Source organism: Ranitomeya variabilis, chromosome 2 (genome assembly GCF_051348905.1).
Source record: "Ranitomeya variabilis isolate aRanVar5 chromosome 2, aRanVar5.hap1, whole genome shotgun sequence".
Taxonomy (NCBI): domain Eukaryota; kingdom Metazoa; phylum Chordata; class Amphibia; order Anura; family Dendrobatidae; genus Ranitomeya; species Ranitomeya variabilis.
Genome location: NC_135233.1, coordinates 107904548 through 107924750, shown reverse-complemented (window position 1 = coordinate 107924750; position 20203 = coordinate 107904548). Strand labels below are relative to the sequence as shown.

The following is a 20203-nucleotide window of genomic DNA, read 5'->3' as shown; positions in this document are numbered from 1 at the left end:
AAGTAGTGGGGTTGGGGCACCATGAGGTTAACCAAGTATAAGATTAGATAAGGGCAGTGGAGAACAGTGACACACAAGAAGTAAGAAATGTCTATATCTCCAGCAGAACTGCTTATCACTGTTGTTCATAGTTTGATAGAACATATATATTTGAGTAACATTTATAAAATTCATATGAAAGTTCAATTATGAAATATTAATACATTTTTTTTTTTAAAGCTGGAGTCGGAGTCGGTACATTTCTACCGACTCCAACCAAAACTAACTCCGACTCCATGACTGACTCCGACTCCACAGCCCTGGTTTCCCATGACCCTCGCCTTATTAAAATTTTCGGTGACACTCATTTCTGTTGGTGACACTTCTAGAGCCACGTTACAAGGAGAACTTTCAATCTCTTCTTCCAGAGGCAGATAGGTGTACTAAAATGTTGCAGTACCAGAGGGCCCTTGTAGCGGAGTTACTAAAAAAATTCCCATCTGACAACGCTGGCAGCAGACGTCAGAGTCTGTTGTACAACCAAGGAGTACAGGCGAGAGAGACACAAGTACAATCCAGCACAGGCAGGGGAACAATGGCAAAGTTCTGGGACAGTTTTCTCAGACCCTCCCATCGCGCCGGCACAGAGGCAAGGGGTGCTGTCACAAGAAGTGCAATGTTTGGGAAGATGCTGAGGAAGTACTGTACCTTGCTGATCGTTCAAACGTCCTCCATGATTCCTCTGTGCCTTTCAATTATTGGGTATACAAGCTGAACACGTGGCATGAACTGGCTCTCTACGCCTTGGAGGTCCTGGCCTGCCCTGCTGCTAGCGTTCAATCAGAGCGGGTTTTTAGTTCCGCTGGTGGAATTATAACTGATAAGCGCATCCGCCTGTCAACTGAAAATGCTGAAAGGCTGACTCTTATAAAAATGAACAAGGGCTGGATTGGGCAAGACTTCTGTACACCACCGAATGAAAACAGCGAAACATAACCTCAAATACATTGTAATTTTTGTGGAGATGCATTGTCATGCACCTCTTCACAACCACATATGGGTTTACGCTTCCTGATTTGGTCTGTTTGGTGTTATCCTCCTCCTTATCCTCCTCCTTATCATCCACAACCACTATAACACCAGGGTGAACGTATTCCGTGATGCAAAAGTCACTCAATTTTTGTGCAAGGGTGTTTTTATGATGCCTGTTACTAAATTTGAAGTCAAAAAAAAATTTTTTACCCCCCCAGGGGGAAATGTTTGTCAGCCCATACACTTAGTGTATGGGCATTACAAGTCTAGGAAACTCGCTCCCTTAAATTGGGCCTATTTTTTTAATGAGGCCTTCCTCCACGTCTCATCATCCACCGCCACTAGATCACCAGGGTTGAACGTGTTCTATGCTGCTACAGCCAGTCTATTTTTTGGCAAGGGTGTCTATGATCCCTATTAAAAAAAAGAAAAAAAAATGTACCCCCAAGGGGAAGTGTTTGTCAGCCCACACACTTAGTGTATGGGCATTACGAGTCTAGGAGAAACCCGCTCCTTTGTAATGGGACAGTTTTTTAATGAGGCCCTCCTCCATGTTTCTTCTAAGGGGGGATAGGGGTGCAAGCAAATTTGGGTCAAGGCGGCCCTTGCATTCAATGTATAAGGAAACAGTATGGCAGGACCAACTGAAGAATGTTAAGCGGGTTTTCCGGTGGCCATCCAGTACCTGGGTTCAAGGGCTTATTGGGGTGCATATGACTTGGTAGCAGGGCAAGCCTTGCAGTCAACACATAACAGTATGGGAGTACAAAATGAATAATATGAAGTGGGTTTTCCTGTGGCCATCCAGTACCTGGGTTCAAAAGATTCTTGGGGTGCATGTAACTTTGGGGCAGGGCAGGCCTTGCATTCAATGCAACATTTTATTCAGGAGGCCCTCCAGTACGTCTCTTGAAAGGGGTATTGGAGTGCGTCATAATTTTTGGCAGCCCAGCCACTCACTGCATAGGCAATAACAGCATAGGAGACCCACTGTTTAATAATGGCCCTTTAAGAATATTAATGCCGCCTGATGCCCCTCTAAAAAAAAAAATAGGCTGTGACTTTAGGAGTCCCTCCTTCAGAAACAAGATGGGTCTGCGTATGTGTCACACACCACATGGCCAGCTAGGGGTGTTAAATGTTACAATGACATTTCCCAGTGAATGCATTTGTAGTGGTTGAAAGCAATGCTAAAGTTGAAAAACGCTTCAAAAACGCTGCTTCTGAACTAGAAGAGACGCTTCTTGCAGCATAATCTTCTAACGGGGTCATACATGAGGTGGACGGTGGCTAGATCGATAGCTGGGGCAATGGAGATGAATATGCGGTGAGATCCACCCTAACACATGGGTTTGGTAATACCCATGATCTTATGCTTTACAGCATCTCTATGATAATATTCCACCATTATTTGTCCCTTGAAGTTGTCACTATTGAACCCATCTAGGGAATACTCATGAGAAGTGTAAATGAGGACAAATGTTTCCCATAGCTTTATGGATGGGTAATCATGTGTGAAGGGCATTTTTGAAAACGCCCCTAAAATGTGCTGCTAATTTGCACTGACAGTGCTCCAATCCAATGTATTTTTGTCCGAACTGCCTAGACATAGCGGTTAAATCCGGATATTGTATATCATATATGAGACTTGCAATATATATATATTGAGGGGGTCCAAAAATTTTCTTCTCCTGTGAGCAGGATTGAGGATAAGAATTGAACGCGGTGACGTGTGTGGTCGTAGCCACAGTAACAGATCCAATTGTTTGCATCACAATAGCGTTGGATCTAAGGTGTATCAACCATTGGCCCACCTAGTGTGAGCCTAATAATTGCTTGGGATTGGAAGCCAGTCTAAAACACTGTCAGTTCTGTTTGTATTTGTTATATGTCATTTTTCTTGGTTTGTCTTTCCCGTCCTGTGAAGGTAATAGGGCACTCATCACAACAGGATTTTTGTGTTTACTGTTATTGTTGTTTTTCTCTTTATTTGGTTCATATCAAGATTTTATCTATATTGGTTTTTTAATATACCTAATAAAGGTTAATTTTTATCCAGTTGCTAAATAAGGTATCATATCCATTGGATAAAGCACACCACGCTTAATATATATGCTTCTGAACTAAGCCTAAGTGGTGGAGGAACATTTTGGTCTGGGGTTAATTATTTTGCCTTATATACAAGTCATTACACTGGAAAGGATGTACCTTAACATATTTCCCAGCAAAATCCATTTTGGTTTTGTTTTTGTGTGCACCTGTAAAAATGGTGTGAAACTCTGACAACATTGCTTACAGCTGTGACCTAGGAGTTAGGAATGCTTCCAGGGGCGATCCCCATGAGGTCCCTGTATCATCTGAGCAGGTTTCCATTATTTTCATAAGTTTTTAGACCTTAAAAAGGACCCCCGGGGGGGGGGGGGGGGGGGGGGGGAATCGCGGTAAAAATACTCGGGTCTCCCATAGACTTACATTGGGCTCATGAGTACCTGAGTATTAAATCTGCTTGACCCGAGCATTTTAGTGCTCGCCCATCACTAGTAGGGATACACAGCTTGCAGCTTTCAGCCAATATTTCTGACTGCTAAATATAAGGGTTGCCTCACATGTATTAGTTTTCTGCTTTCTTCCTTTCCTTGGAACCAAACATGGTCTCAAGTTACAATACCCTCACTTGACAATGGTCCTCTTAGGAGCATTGATATTATATCAGAAAGCTTTGTGTTTTTAGGAGAGGTAACGAAGGTGTAAGCGCGGCACCCGGCAGTGCCGGCCTCCTGTGAATGCCATGCCCGGGGCTGCTCGGGTCTGATTCTGCTTATCACAGTGTTTGCACCTCATCTCTCGTTACATCTCAGCCTCTCGCTGCCATAATGAGGAATGACAGTGCAATCTCCAGACTGACGAAGAATGGAGACAGCCGCCTTCAGATCATGTAATACTGTAACAATCGCTGGGCGAGGACGTCTCCGATTGCAGGGTTATACACTCGCATGAATGCGGAGAACAATGTGTGACCCTCAAACGCTATCAATCTCAATGTCTGCACTAGATGCACCCTTATAGACATTAACGGGAACCTGTCAGAAGAACCGCTATGGGTTTTAAAAAAAAAAAAAAAAATAGGTGGTGTTTAGAGAAAATATAATTAAAGGAAATCTGTCAGTAGGATCAACCCTCATAAGCAGGTTATGGGCATGAAGGTTACAAAAAGCAGAATAAAATGATACTTTGACATCTGCGATCCAATATCTTATTCCAGATAAATACAAGCATTTATTAATATGTAAATGAGCTGATAAGATCTATCGGCCGGACACTGATCTCCTCAGAATCTGCCTCCAGAAATTATTTTACATGAAAGGGAAGAGTTACCAGTGTGAGACATGTAATGACTGACAGGCCGCTCTCCTGATCTACTGGTCTCACACTGGTAACTCCTCCTATCATCTATAATAATCTCTGGAGGCAGATTCTCATGTAGATCAGTGTCCGACTTATAGATCTTATCAGTTCGTTTACGTGTAAGAAAAATGTGGATTTCTCTGGAATAAGAGATTGAATCACAGACATCAATGTGTCAGTTTATTCAACTCTATATGACCTGGATTCCCATAGGAGGGTTGATCCTACTGACAGATTCCCTTTAAATGTATCACCCATTTTATGTTTAGCAAAAAAAATCTACTATATAATTGTCTAAGGGGTACGTCCGTCCTTCTGTCACGGATATTCATTGGTCGCGGCCTCTGTCTGTCATGGAATCCAAGTCGCTGATTGGCCGTGGCAAAACGCCCACGACCATTGCCACAACCAATCAGCGACGCGCACAGTCCGGAAGAAAATGGCCGCTCCTTACTCCCCGCACACTCCCCTCCGGTCACCGCTCACACAGGGTTAATGCCGGTGGTAATGGACCACGTTATGCCGCGGGTAACGCACTCCATAACCGCTGCTATTAGCCCTGTGTGTCCCCAATTTTTTACTATTGATGCAGCCTATGCGGCATCAATAGTAAAAAAATTTAATGTTAAAAATAAAAAATAAAAAAAACCTGCTATACTCACCCTCCGTAGTACGCCGAGCCGCTCGCGCCGGCCGCCATCTTCCGTTCCCGGCGATGCATTGCGAAATTACCCAGAAGACTTAGCGGTCTTGCGAGACCGCTAAGTCATCTGGGTAATTTCGCAATGCATCCTGTCTCCGTCTCCCCATCCTCTTGCAGTGACTGTGCAGGTCAGAGGGCGCGATGACGTATTAGTGTGTGCGCCGCCTGAACAGTCAGTGCGGAGAGACGGGATGCTGAGGAGCAGCGACGAGAGGCGAGTATGTGATTTTTTCTTTTATTATTGCAGCGGCAGCAGCGGCAGCATTACATGTGGCACAATGCTGTATGGAGCGTCTATGGGGCCATAAAGAACTGCATGGAGCATTATATGGGGCATCTATGGGGCCATAACTGCATGGAGCATTACATGGGGCATCTATGGGGCCATAACTGCATGGAGCATTACATGGGGCATCTATGGGGCCATAACTGCATGGAGCATTACATGGGGCATCTATGGGGCCATAACTGCATGGAGCATTATATGGAGCATTACATGGGGCATCTATGGGGCCATAACTGCATGGAGCATTATATGGGGCATCTATGGGGCCATAACTGCATGGAGCATTATACTACGTGACTGGGCAATATACTACGTGACTGGGCAATATACTACGTGACTGGGCAATATGCTACGTGACTGGGCAATATGCTACGTGACTGGGCAATATGCTACGTGACTGGGCAATATGCTACGTGACTGGGCAATATGCTACGTGACTGGGCAATATGCTACGTGACTGGGCAATATGCTACGTGACTGGGCAATATGCTACGTGGACATGCATATTCTAGAATACCCGATGCGTTAGAATCGGGCCACCATCTAGTATATATATATTTGACAATTTTTTTCTAATTAGCTTTTATTTTCTGCTTGTATGATTATTAATTCTACTTTCTTTTCACTAGTATGGGAGCAGCCATCCTGCTCGAAGGCTATTAACTGCATCTAGAGAGATCAGCAATAGACAGGCTCTGACCCAGTGACTTCTACAGAAGAGCTTTCTAGGCATGCTCTGTGATCTGTGCTGAGGTCACTGCGCAGCAAGGAGGAGGAGGAGGAGGAGAGCTGTGATTATCACTTATAATGAATGATAGACCCTGTGTTATCTATTGCATATAGAGGTGTAATTTCATTACTATCACAGGTAGGATAACGGCAGGTAATTACAGATCCGTACAGAACAGAGAGAGCATACGGTAATAGTAAAAGGGAACCCATCACCAGCTTCAAGCTGCAGAAACTACAGGCAGCATGGATCAGAGCCTGAATGCAGACTTGCAGCAGCCAAGTATGTTCTGCTCTAATTTTTCCCTGCACTGATCTAGTTTATTTGCTTTGGGAGAGCCCTGACAATCACCTGGGGCAGTATTGATAAAAAGAAACTGTAATGGGCGTCATTGTCTGCGGTTTTGGTAGCCGGATGTCACAACTATATTTTCTTTGGAATGCGGGAGCATTTAAGGTTAACATATACTGAGTGGTAAGCTGAGCGGCCAGACTGATAGAAGATTTCAAAACAGATATTACAAAAAAAAATAATAAGAAGTTTAAATTATGTTTAGGTTACATTTACCGTATTTTTAAACAAATTTTCTATTTATTCCATATTCCCAAAATCAATATATTATGTAAAAAAGGAGAACATATGATAGATCTATCTATAGCTATCTTTCTATACATGAGTATGTCTACATATAGCTACCAAATATTTTTCTTTTTACATACTGTAATTTGTCCCCCAAGAGATCATGAAAATCTCTGGAGAACATTCTTTTATTGTCACACAATGACCAAAACGCAACCTTTGCTGAAACTTTTCCCATAATCATATATATATCACTGTGATCAGCTCCTGCTGGCACATCAGGCACTATGATCAAATTCACAGGTTCCCTTTAAGGGCTTATTCAGACGTTTGTGCAACACAGTCCAAGCACAGACCACAATGCTGGACTGGGTGTGCGTCTCCGGACCAGAGCATAACGCTTCACAGAAATACATCAGGCTGTCACACTCAGGTCAGAAGACCTGTAGCCAGGCCACGCGCTGTGGTCCATGCTCGGGCCGTGGAGATGTCTGAATAAAGCCTCAGGTTAAAGGACTAGATTTACATAGAGGGAAGAGACGGCCAGATCTCAGGAATGGAGGTAAAGATGGCATCTATGACAAGGGACAGGACCTCTAGATGTGCTAAGCAGCGAGGAGGTACATACATGTGACCAGCGCTGTCCCAATAACTTTCCGTGGTAATGTCGAGTGTAAGGGCATCAGGATGTGCAGGAGAGAAGCCATCTGGATAGACATTTTCTTATTACTTATTCATTAGCACAGTGGGTTCAGACAATGGACCGGCACATTACTGAGAACGTGATGTGTCCTTTTACCGGCCACGTGGAGACCTGGGGAAGTATTTTAAGACTTTATTGATTAACCTTGAATAACCTGCCATTTGCTAAAAATAATCCAATAAATAATGGAAAATGCAACCAAGTATAAACCAGCTCATTACACCCTACAATCCTGGGCTACCGAATAGCACACGCAAAATGTATTACTGGGGCTAAAACCAATTCCCTCGAGTCATTTATTGCCATGGGCTTCTGGATTTTGCATTAGGGTAGGTCTACCCCACATATGTCAAACTGTGTCACACTAGGTGAGTATATTAAGCCCGCAACACGAGGCGGGTTCCCCGACTACATTTGGCCCACAACATCGGGCACTGCACCTTAACTATATAGGTATTCCGTATGCCGATAGAGTATAATGGCTCATTATGGGGCCCATCACACCGTACAGAGCACCACGCGGGGGCCCATCACACCGTACGGAGCACCACACGGGGGCCCATCACACTGCACGGAGCACCACGTGGGGCCCATCACACTGTACGGAGCACCACGCGGGGGCCCATCACACTGTACGGAGCACCACGCGGGGGCCCATCACACTGCACGGAGGACGACGCGGGGCCCATCACACTGCACGGAGGACCACGCGGGGGCCCATCACACTGCACGGAGCACCACGCGGGGGCCCATCACACTGCACGGAGCACCACGCGGGGGCCCATCACACTGCACGGAGCACCACGCGGGGGCCCATCACACTGCACGGAGCACCACGCGGGGGCCCATCACACTGCACGGAGCACCACGCGGGGGCCCATCACACTGCACGGAGCACCACGCGGGGGCCCATCACACTGCACGGAGCACCACGCGGGGGCCCATCACACTGCACGGAGCACCACGCGGGGGCCCATCACACTGCACGGAGCACCACGCGGGGGCCCATCACACTGCACGGAGCACCACGCGGGGGCCCATCACACTGCACGGAGCACCACGCGGGGGCCCATCACACTGCACGGAGCACCACGCGGGGGCCCATCACACTGTACGGAGCACCACGCGGGGGCCCATCACACTGTACGGAGCACCACGCGGGGGCCCATCACACTGCACGGAGCACCACGCGGGGGCCCATCACACTGCACGGAGCACCACGCGGGGGCCCATCACACTGCACGGAGCACCACGTGGGGGCCCATCACACTGCACGGAGCACCAAGTGGGACCCATTATACTGCACGAAGCACTACGTGGGACCCATCACACCTCACGGAGCACCACGCGGGACCCATTATACTGCATGAAGCACTACGTGAGACCCATTATACTGCATGAAGCTCTATCTGCTGTCATTTATACTGTATAGCGCAATACTTAGGGCCATTAGTACTGGATGGAGCCCCATTATACTGTATGAAGCACTAGCACTATGTGGAGCCATTATACTGTATGGAAGGCAATGCAGGTGCTTTACAATGTATGGAACACGTTTGTGGTCATTATACAGTATGGAGGACTGTGTGGGGGATTATAGTTGGAGAATCATACTGGGTATAGTTGGAGAGTCATACTGTGATGGGGTCACAATTCTTTGTCAGTGGAGGTTTGAGGGAGGGGGGTACAGTAGGGTCATCATACTGTGCGTGTGGAGGAATTCACTGTGGGGGTATCACACTGTTTGGGGACACTTTCATTTACATCTAACTATCATCCGTATTATTCAAAGTTATTTATCATTTGTTATTACAAATTTATATCAGGCCATTGGTCCATATGCTTTTTAATGTTCTTAAATAATAAAATATTGGAATACTACAATGTCATACAAGATCGATTAATTAAAATGTACTTTATTCATGGGACAACCCCTTTAAGTTTGTTTCTATATGAAAAAGTTATTCTCAGTGGACACAACTAAAGGGATGTCATAAAAATAACCCTTCTATATTTTCTTAAAGGCTTTAAATTTTGTACTTTAACACAATAACGCAACCGTTCAAAGTATACAAATGATGCAATAAGTATAATGAATGACAATGTTCACTGAAATGACTTCAATAAGAAGCACTTCAAGACCGGAGTATATTAATGTCAATAACACTTCTGACTCTAGATCTATATTCTGAATAGCTTCAAAAAAAAAAAAAAAAAAAAAAAAAAAAAAGTACAATAAATAATCAAGAATTATATACCCATAGACCCAATACAAACAACCTCATACAGAACATCCAATCATAAAGGTCCATATGGCCATCTACCCCCTTCCCCCGATTTGTCATTAAAGGGGACCTGTCACCAGGTAATCCACATATACATTGCGGCCAGCACCCGTGAGCCCTCTGTTACAGCATTGCATTTAGAGGATCAATATTTAAAGGGGTTGTTTGGTGTTAAACTACAAGTCTGCAGTCACTCTATATTTGTGAGCCCTCGCATCGCAAGTATTGTGAACTGTGAAAATTTTCCGGTGTCGGGAATAGCGGTCATGTGACATGCATTCTCGCCCATTCGGCCTCCTAACAGACTGCAGGGACTCCGTGCATTTCTAGCACTGCTGCAGCTTCATTTTAGCAACTGGCAGGTGTCTGATTCCTGTAATTCCTGTTTATTGGTTTAAAGAGATGGTGGGGCTGGGAAAGTCATCAGTCTTTGATTAAACAACCGCTTTATTGTTGGACACGATAACCGATGCATTATCACCAACCTTTGTAAGAAAGCAGGAGGTAAAGTCCTGGATGGCAGGTAGGTGTTACTGAGATGGTTCGTATTGTGACTGAATTTGGAGTCTGGGATATAGGAGCGACCAAAAGAGCCTGGGTGGGAAAGGTCGCTCCCATATGCCAGTCCAGGTCTCACTGGCCTAAAAAAAATATGCACCTTGTCTAGCTCAGGTATTAGTAGTGTACTTGGGCTGTGGAAAGATAGAGCTGGTGGACACTTTGTGCTGCAGCCTGAGAGGTTCCTGTAATACCATGTTGGTGAAACTGGTTGATCTACTTTGAAGTACCAAGCAGGGCTGTGGAGTCGGAGCCTGAGTCGGTGTCATGGAAATTGAGGAGTCGGAGGTTTGGCTTACCGACTCCACAGCCCTGGTACCAAGAGAGAGGACTATTTGGTTATTCATTTGTGCTGAAGAAACAGCTGTTAAGTTTATGAAGACCAAACTTTATTCCGTTTTGATATAAACGCCCTGCATGTATCCAAGCTGCTACCAGAGAACCCCTTCACCTTACACAATCAAGTCTCTATGTAGACATCAGTTTTTCACGTATGTGTTCTAGACTTTTTTTTCGGCGAGAACATCTACCAATTAGAGTCTATGGGGCTTTTCATAAGACCTTTTTCTAGCGATAGGGGTGGATGAGAATTGATTTTCACGGTCAAAAAAGGTCCAATTTCAGAATCAAACTCACCCATTCTATCTACCATAGACTTAGCACTGAAGGGAGTGATAGGGACTATAGTGCAATACCAAACACAGCAAATGGCAAAAAAGGAGATTATTTTTTTTAAAGAATTCTAGCATCTCTTAAGAAAAGGGTACCCCCATTAATTACATTTATAGCTGCTCCAGAGGATGGGGGTCCGAGTCCCTTGCGTGAATGGTGCAGCAGTACATATACATGACCACTGCTGAATATACGGTCTATGAGACTGGGGGACACGGCACGTGGCAATCTCTGGGAGTCCCATAGACAGTAAATGGAGTGCTGGCTGCACATGCCCACAACTGCTCCACTCACACTTTGGGAGCCAAGTTATCGAGATCTTAGCAGTCGAACCCTGAGCAGTCGTAAATATATTTCTGTCCTGTGAATGAAGATAGATGCCTACTACTAGCAAGATTTTAAAGGGATACATCTATGGGACAGACACTGGAGCCATCTAATAGAGATATCAGTGGGTATAAGCTACAGGACACGAGTGCACATCATATTTATAAGGGAAGACGAGCCCTCATATACCAGCTCCTTCCAGCCAGAGAGATCCATTACCGAGTCAGAAGCCCCACCAGCCGTCACACTGATCAGAGGATAGGGGGTGTTTACTACACTATCATATATACAGTTGTATGAAAAAGTGTGCCCCCTTAGGCTGCTTTCACACTAGCGTCGGTACGGGGCCGTCACGCTGCGTCGGCCCGACGTACCAACGCATACTGTGCAAAAAATGCCCGACGTGGGCAGCGGAAGCAGTCTTAGGACGCTTCCGCTGCCCCATTGCAAGGTCCGGGAAGGAAAGGGCGGAGTTTCGGCCGCGCATGCTCGGTCGAAAATGGCGGTCTCGACGCACAAAAAAAGTTACATGTAACTTTTTTTGTGGCGGCGGTCTGCCAAAACAGGACGCAACCGTCTCACGACGGTTGCGACGTGTGGCACTGCGTCGCAAATAAAAGTCTATGGAGAAAAAACGCATCCTGCGGGCAACTTTGCAGGATGCGTTTTTTCTCCACAACGACGCATAGCGACGTACAGTGCACGACGCCAGTGTGAAAGTAGCCTTACTGATTTCCTCTTCTTTTGCATGTTTCTCACACTTAAATGTTTCAGTTCACCAAACAAATAAATATTAGACGAAGATAGCACAAGTAAACAAAATGCAATTTTAAATGAAGGTTATTATTATGGGAAAAAAAATAAATCCAAACTTACACGGGCCTGTGTGAAAACATGATCTTGGTCCCACAGATTAAGAAATGGCTTTATAACCTTTTCCAGACTGATAGAGCTAATTACTTTGCTTCTCCTTTGTTCCAGAATTTCTTTGAATCGCGGCATGATGTCTAGCTTTTGAGGAACTTTTGGTCTACTTCACTTTGTCAGGCAGGTCCTATTTAAGTGATTTCTTGATTGAGAACAAGTGTGGGAGTAATCAGGCCTGCGTGTGGCTGGGGAACTTAAACTCAGCTTCCCAAAGATGTGATAAACCACAATTAATGTTTTAAGGGGGTATATGGGGGTGGAAATCACTTTTTCACACAGGGCCCTGTAGGTTTGGATCTCTTTTTCCCTTAATAATAAAGACCTTCATTTATAAACTACATTTTTCGTTTACTTGAGTTATCTGTCTAATATTTACATTTGTTTGGTGATCAGAAACATTAAGTGTGACAAACACGCAAAAGAATAGGAAATCAGGAAGGGGGAAAACACTTTCATACAACTCTATATATATTGTGCATCATACAGAATAGATTGTACGTACGCAGTCACACAGTGCAATCTGCTGATCACTTTGGTTTGCAGATTGGTGGAGAACAGTCACTAGATTTGCATAACTGCATTAATAACTTCATAGAAGAACAAAAAGAGCATGGCAGATAGAATAAGGCTGGGAATGAAGGTAAGGCGAGCGCCTCCTTATATAATGTGATAAGGGGGTCCACTTCTTGTGACTATCTGCCCAGGGGGCATTGAGTTTTATTTACAGGAGTGATGGCCGCATTAGACCTTAGGCAGTGGTCACACTAGCGTATTGCATCGGATGCGATATGCTAATGACCCTCGGCTCCTGCTCTGCTGCGAGCGGAAGCAGAGTGTCATGCGTCTGTGCTCCGAGCCTCTCTCACAGAGCGGATCAGAGCACAGCTGCGGAGGAGGCGGAGAAACTAATTTCACCACGTGACCGTTCATACAGGACAAGCTGCGGCGCTGAGAGGAAGCACTGCGGGAGCTGGGTGAGTATTTTAATGCCAGCGGGCGGGCGCACAGGGGGTGGGAGGCGGGAGCTGACCGGGAACTTTATTTTAAAAACAAAAAAAAACATGATTTTTCATTCCTTCTCTCCAGCGAACGCTGCTGGGGAGAAGGAATGAATGCCGGCTTCAGCACCACACGCTGGGGACAGCGCTTAACTCTAGCGCTGTCTCCTGCACTGTCCATGTGGTCCTCAGTCGGCACACGGACAGCATCCGTGTGCGGTACGTGTTTACACGGACCCATTGACTTTAATGGGTCCGTGTGATCCGTGCGCTCCCACGAACACTCACATGTCTCCGTGTTTTTCAAACGGACACACGGTCCGTGAAAACACGCTGACATGTGCAGAGACACATTTATTTTAATGTGTCTACGTGAGTCAGTGTCTCCGGTACGTGGGAAAACTGTCACCACACGTACCGGAGCCACTGACGTGTGAAACAGGCCTTACCAGCATTATGATGCTGTCCGGCGCTTGCACGCAGCCAAATACAGCAGAGAGAAAATTATCTTTATTCTCCCGCCAGAATTTGGTTTCAGTCACTGCTCCGAGTACACAGACTGACTTTGTTTCAGGACACATTCTACCTTGATGTGATCTGTTGTCAGATCAGTTGAGAGGAACTCCGAAAAAAAGACATAAGAGTCATAAACGGATTTTCAGTTCACTCATCTGCAGCCAGCAATAGAGAGGCTACAGAAGGCAAACAGGGTAATTTTTTTTTAAATAAAACCACAAAAATAAATTTTCCACAAAAATAATTTTTACTCCAAAACACATGCATTTAAGGGGTTTGGATTTTTCAAATCATATACTTTATAATAATAAAAAATATATATATATATGTGTCTTGAAAATTGGACAACCCCTAGAACAAATGCACACTGGAGCCTAAATGAGAGCTTGGGCGCCCTGCAATGTGGGAGGTGCAGTCCTATGCAATAACCCTCATCACACAGCTCACATGATGTCACAGCCAGGACTGTTGAGTGGGTCAGCCAAACCTTGGACTCCTCAATATCCCTGACTCTGACTCCACAGTACTGGACACTACTGACATGTACATATAGTGCAGCACAGATTCATCTCATCCACGACTCCACAGCACTGGTCACTACTGAGCATGTACAAGAGATGAATCTGCGCTGTACTTTATGTACATGCTCAGTAGTGACCAGTGCTGTGGAGTCGTAGATGAGATGAATCTGTGCTGCACTTTATCTACGACTCCACAGCACTGGTCACTACTGAACATGTACATAAAGTGCAGCACAGATTCAGCTCATCCACGACTCCACACACTGGTCACAACTGACATGTAGATAAAGTGCAGCACAGATTCATCTCCACTAACAGCTGAGATCCTTAGATCAGGAACAGAACAGACATTTATAGGACATTTCATAACTTTCCCAAATTATTATGGAACCACCGACATCACATCCTGCACAGTACCCAATGTATAATATATTGTCAGAGTCAGTCCATTTTATACCGACTCCACAGCCCAGTTACAGCTGCACAGTTGGGGACTGGATACATTTCTGCTGTAAGGATGACGTAATGGGTGAGACAGACATTTACATTTTGTATTGTGCATTTTTGTGGCAGCCATTCATGTAAACAGCCACATAAGAAATGCAGACTGAGCCCCATGCAGTGTGACCAGAGCCCTAGAGCCGAGCAGAGAGCTCCAGTCTAGAGAAGCAATGTGCAGGCTGGGAGATAAGAGCAGCACGTCACATAGTGCTTCACCCTCTGCCGCAGTGATGTATTAGGACCAGCGTCCACACTTCAACATTTCATTCAGTTTTTACAATTACCATTTGCTCAACGTCCAAGAACCTGAAGGAAGTAACACGGCCTGAACATACAGATGTGACGGCAGGGTATACGGAGAGACGTAGGGTGGGATACACACTGTGGGGGGGTAACATGGAGGTCACCGCTGACGAGTGCAGGGGTCTCTCAATCACATGACTCCCCATGGTGGACACCCAGGATGTACCACGGCTGGAGGACTGATCGCCAGGACCTCATTAATCACAGTGAAGGCTCAGATAGCAGATCCGCAGACTGCGGTCATCCTATTCCCGTCCTGCCCTTCATGTTGTGGCAACAGAAGAGAAGTCTGCAGCCATCGTCGTGGCATCAGAAATGACGGAGTCCAATATTGGGACTGGTTTAGTAATGACCGCAGCAGGCCCAATCCCTGGCACACACTATCACATGTGGCACAGCGTGTGACATGTACACAATTCACTGGCTACAGATGTGAGGAGCCATCGGCCCCCGCCTGTTACCCCCAGGATCAGTCACTAGGAATTCCAATATAAAACTAACAGCACTTCAGATTAGATTAACCCTGTAACCTCCAGAACGTATCTCGCCTACCAGAGGCGTTAAGGGGTCTCATTCTTCAGGAGAGAGGTGCAGCTCACACATCTGGCGGGCACTGATCTCCCATGGAATGTGCCTGAGAGCTAGGACACTATGGTGAGATGGTGGCACTGGTGCCATTAGTCCTACACGGGTGTCCCATGCGTCTCCTCCAACCAGAGGTGACCAGTGACCGCAGCCTCCACACATGGGGAGACCTCTGTGCCGTCAGCCCCGGGGCCACAGGAAGGGCCGCTCAGGGCGCTGTCCGTACACGCTGCTGTCTGTACACGCTGGCTGCTGCTGGGGGACAGTAAGCGCTGTCAGTGGGTGGACAGTGGCAGCTCATCACTGGCAGGTGGCAGACAGTCAGGGGGCTGCAGCCGGGGGTGAGGTGCATTGTTTACTTCTCAACAAGTGGAACATCGCTAAGGGGTTAAATCCATGACAACCAGGTGACACCACAGCACCTGTGCAGTACACGGCCCGGCCGGCAGGGGGCACACCAGACACCACTGACAACCACCGAGGCGGTGCGAGCACTGACTGTGCGATCAGCCCACGATAACAATGGCCACCGTGGCCGGGGACACTCACCCAGCACCGCCCGCAGGTGCTTCAGCCGGGTGGGAACGTCCTTCTTTGGGTCCAGAACTTTCTGTGTAGATTTCTTGAGGTCTCCATGACTTTTGCGGGAGAACATGCCGCTGTGTGTGAGGGAGCTGCCGATGTGCTCGGTGTAATCTATGGGGCGCTACACCAGAGGCCGCCGCATGTCCTGCGCCCCGGACTGCTCTGGAGGACGGACGCTGCCGCTGTGCTCTGGACGCTCGCCTCCTCCTCCTGCCGCCGCGGCTCCCGGCTCTCTGCCTGCTCTTTCCTGTCTCCTTCCCGGGGTGTAAACACGGAACTGACCAGCGCTAACGTCAGACAGCGGAGGGAGGGCGCAGACAGCTGCCGAGTAGGAGACAGGACCTGCCGTGACGTCATCGCCATGTGACCAGCACGTGTGTGGGCGGAGCCAGTCTCAGGCTGTGCCAGTGAAGGCGCTCAGGAGGAGCAGATGACAAAAATGTACTGATGACACATGACAAGGACTGTGCTCCACCGACACACAGCGCTATACACGCGGCACTATACACACAGCACTATACATACAGCGCTATACACGCGGCACTATACATACAGCGCTATACATACAGCGCTATACACACAGCACTATACATACAGCGCTATACACACAGCACTATACACACAGCGCTATACACACAGCACTATACACACAGCGCTATACACGCGGCACTATACACACAGCTCTGCACTATACACACAGCACTATACATACAGCACTATACATACAGCACTATACACAGCGCTGTTATCTGCTACACACAGCTCTGCGCTATACACACGGCACTGTTACCTGATACACACACAGCTCTGCACTATTAACACAGGGCACTTTTACTTGCTACACATAGAGCTCTGTACGGTACACACAGCTCTGCACTATTCACACATCTGTACTGTTCACACAGATCCGTACGGTACACACAGCTCTGCACTATACACACAGATCTGTATGGTACACACAGCTCTACACTATACACACATATGTGTACGGTACACACAGCTCTGCACTATACACACAGATCTGTATGGTACACACAGCTCTACACTATACACACATATGTGTACGGTACACACAGCTCTGCACTATACACACAGATCTGTATGGCACACATAGCTCTGCACTATACATACATATGTGTACGGTACACACAGCTCTGCACTATTCACATATCTGTACGGTACACACAGCTCTGCACTATACATACATATCTGTACGGTACACACAGCTCTGAACTATTCACACATCTGTACGGTACACACAGCTCTGCACTATACATACATATCTGTACGGTACACACAGCTCTGAACTATTCACACATCTGTACGGTACACACAGCTCTGCACTATACATACATATCTGTACGGTACACACAGCTCTGAACTATTCACACATCTGTACGGTACACACAGCTCTGCACTATACATACATATGTGTACGGTACACACAGCTCTGCACTATACACACAGATCTGTATGGCACACACAGCTCTGCACTATACATACATATGTGTACGGTACACACAGCTCTGCACTATTCACATATCTGTACGGTACACACAGCTCTGCACTATACATACATATCTGTACGGTACACACAGCTCTGAACTATTCACACATCTGTACGGTACACACAGCTCTGCACTATACATACATATCTGTACGGTACACACAGCTCTGAACTATTCACACATCTGTACGGTACACACAGCTCTGCACTATACATACATATGTGTACGGTACACACAGCTCTGCACTATACACACAGATCTGTATGGCACACACAGCTCTGCACTATACATACATATGTGTACGGTACACACAGCTCTGCACTATTCACATATCTGTACGGTACACACAGCTCTGAACTATTCACACATCTGTACGGTACACACAGCTCTGCACTATACATACATATCTGTACGGTACACACAGCTCTGAACTATTCACACATCTGTACGGTACACACAGCTCTGCACTATACATACATATCTGTACGGTACACACAGCTCTGCACTATACACACATCTGTACGGTACACACAGCTCTGCACTATACACACATCTGTACGGTACACACAGCTCTGCACTATACACACATCTGTACGGTACACACAGCTCTGCACTATACACACATCTGTACGGTACACACAGCTCTGCACTATACATACATATGTGTACGGTACACACAGCTCTGCACTATACACACAGATTTGTATGGTACACACAGCTCTGCTCTGTACACATTACATACACACAGCTCGGCACTGCACACATTACACACACACCTATTTTGCACTATACATACGACACACACAGCTCGGCACTGTACACACGACACACAGCTCTGCTCTGTACACATTACACACACACCTAGCTCGGCACTGTACACACAACACACAGCTCTGCTCTGTACATATCACACACACAGCTCGGCACTCTACACACGACACACAGCTCTGCTCTGTACACATTACACACACAGCTCGGCACTGTACACACGACACACAGCTCTGCTCTGTACACATTACACACACACACAGCTCGGCACTGTACACATGACACACAGCTCTGCTCTGTACACATTACACACACACAGCTCGGCACTGTACACATTACACACATACACCTTGGAACTGTACACACGACACACAGCTCTGCTCTGTACACATTACACACACAGCTCGGCACTGTACACATTACACACACACCTCGGCACTGAACACACGACACACAGCTCTGCTCTGTACACATTACATACACACAGCTCGGCACTGTACACATTACACACACACCTATTTTGCACTGTACATACGACACACACACCTTGGCACTCTACACACGACACACAGCTCTGCTCTGTACACACTACACACACACACACAGCTCAGCACTGTACACATGACACACAGCTCTGCTCTGTACACATTACACACACACAGCTCGGCACTGTACACACGACACACAGCTCTGCTCTGTACACAATACACACAGCTCGGCACTGTACACATTACACACACCTAGCTCGGCACTGTAAACACGACACACAGCTCTGCTTTGTACACATTATATGCACATTACACAGTTACAGTTCTACACTATACACATTAAACACAACTGCGCACACAGCTCTGCTCTGTACACATTACACACACACAGCTCAGGACTGTACACATGACACACAGCTCTGCTCTGTACAGATTACACACACACAGCTCTGCTCTGTACACATTACACACCTATCTCAGCACTGTAAACATGACACACAGCTCTGCTCTGTACACATTACACACACACATAGCTCGGCACTGTATACACGACACACAGCTCTGCTCTGTACAAATTACACACACAGCTCGGCACTGTACACACGACACACTGCTCTGTACACATTACACATACACACAGCTCGGCACTGTACACACGACACACAGCTCTGCTCTGTGCACATTACACACAAAGCTCGGCACTGTACACACGACACACAGCTCTGCTCTGTACACATTACATACACACAGCTCGGCACTGCACACATTACACACACACCTATTTTGCACTGTACATACGACACACACAGCTCGGCACTCTACACACGACACACAGCTCTGCTCTGTACACATTACACACACAGCTCGGCACTGTACACACGACACACAGCTCTGCTCTGTACACATTACACACACACACAGCTCGGCACTGTACACATGACACACAGCTCTGCTCTGTACACATTACACACACACAGCTCGGCACTGTACACATTACACACATACACCTCGGCACTGTACACACGACACACAGCTCTGCTCTGTACACATTACACACACAGCTCGGCACTGTACACATTACACACACACCTCGGCACTGAACACACGACACACAGCTCTGCTCTGTACACATTACATACACACAGCTCGGCACTGTACACATTACACACACACCTATTTTGCACTGTACATACGACACACACACCTTGGCACTCTACACACGACACACAGCTCTGCTCTGTACA

General features: G+C 46.6%; 1 protein-coding gene across 3 annotated transcripts in view; it reads right to left on the bottom strand.

The window, feature by feature from the left end:
- RALGAPA2 (Ral GTPase activating protein catalytic subunit alpha 2) overlaps nt 1–16474 on the bottom strand; it is a 331873-nt gene extending 315399 nt beyond the window's left edge. For 2 of the 3 annotated variants that reach the window (XM_077282788.1, XM_077282790.1), the window contains exon 1: nt 16160–16408. In XM_077282788.1, coding sequence (XP_077138903.1) covers nt 16160–16265 — 106 coding nt within the window. In that variant the 5' untranslated portion in view covers nt 16266–16408. Of the gene's footprint in view, nt 1–16159 lie in introns of all 3 variants that reach the window. The other variant, XM_077282789.1, reaches the window with a different exon arrangement.
- Nucleotides 16475–20203: the final 3729 nt, after the last annotated feature.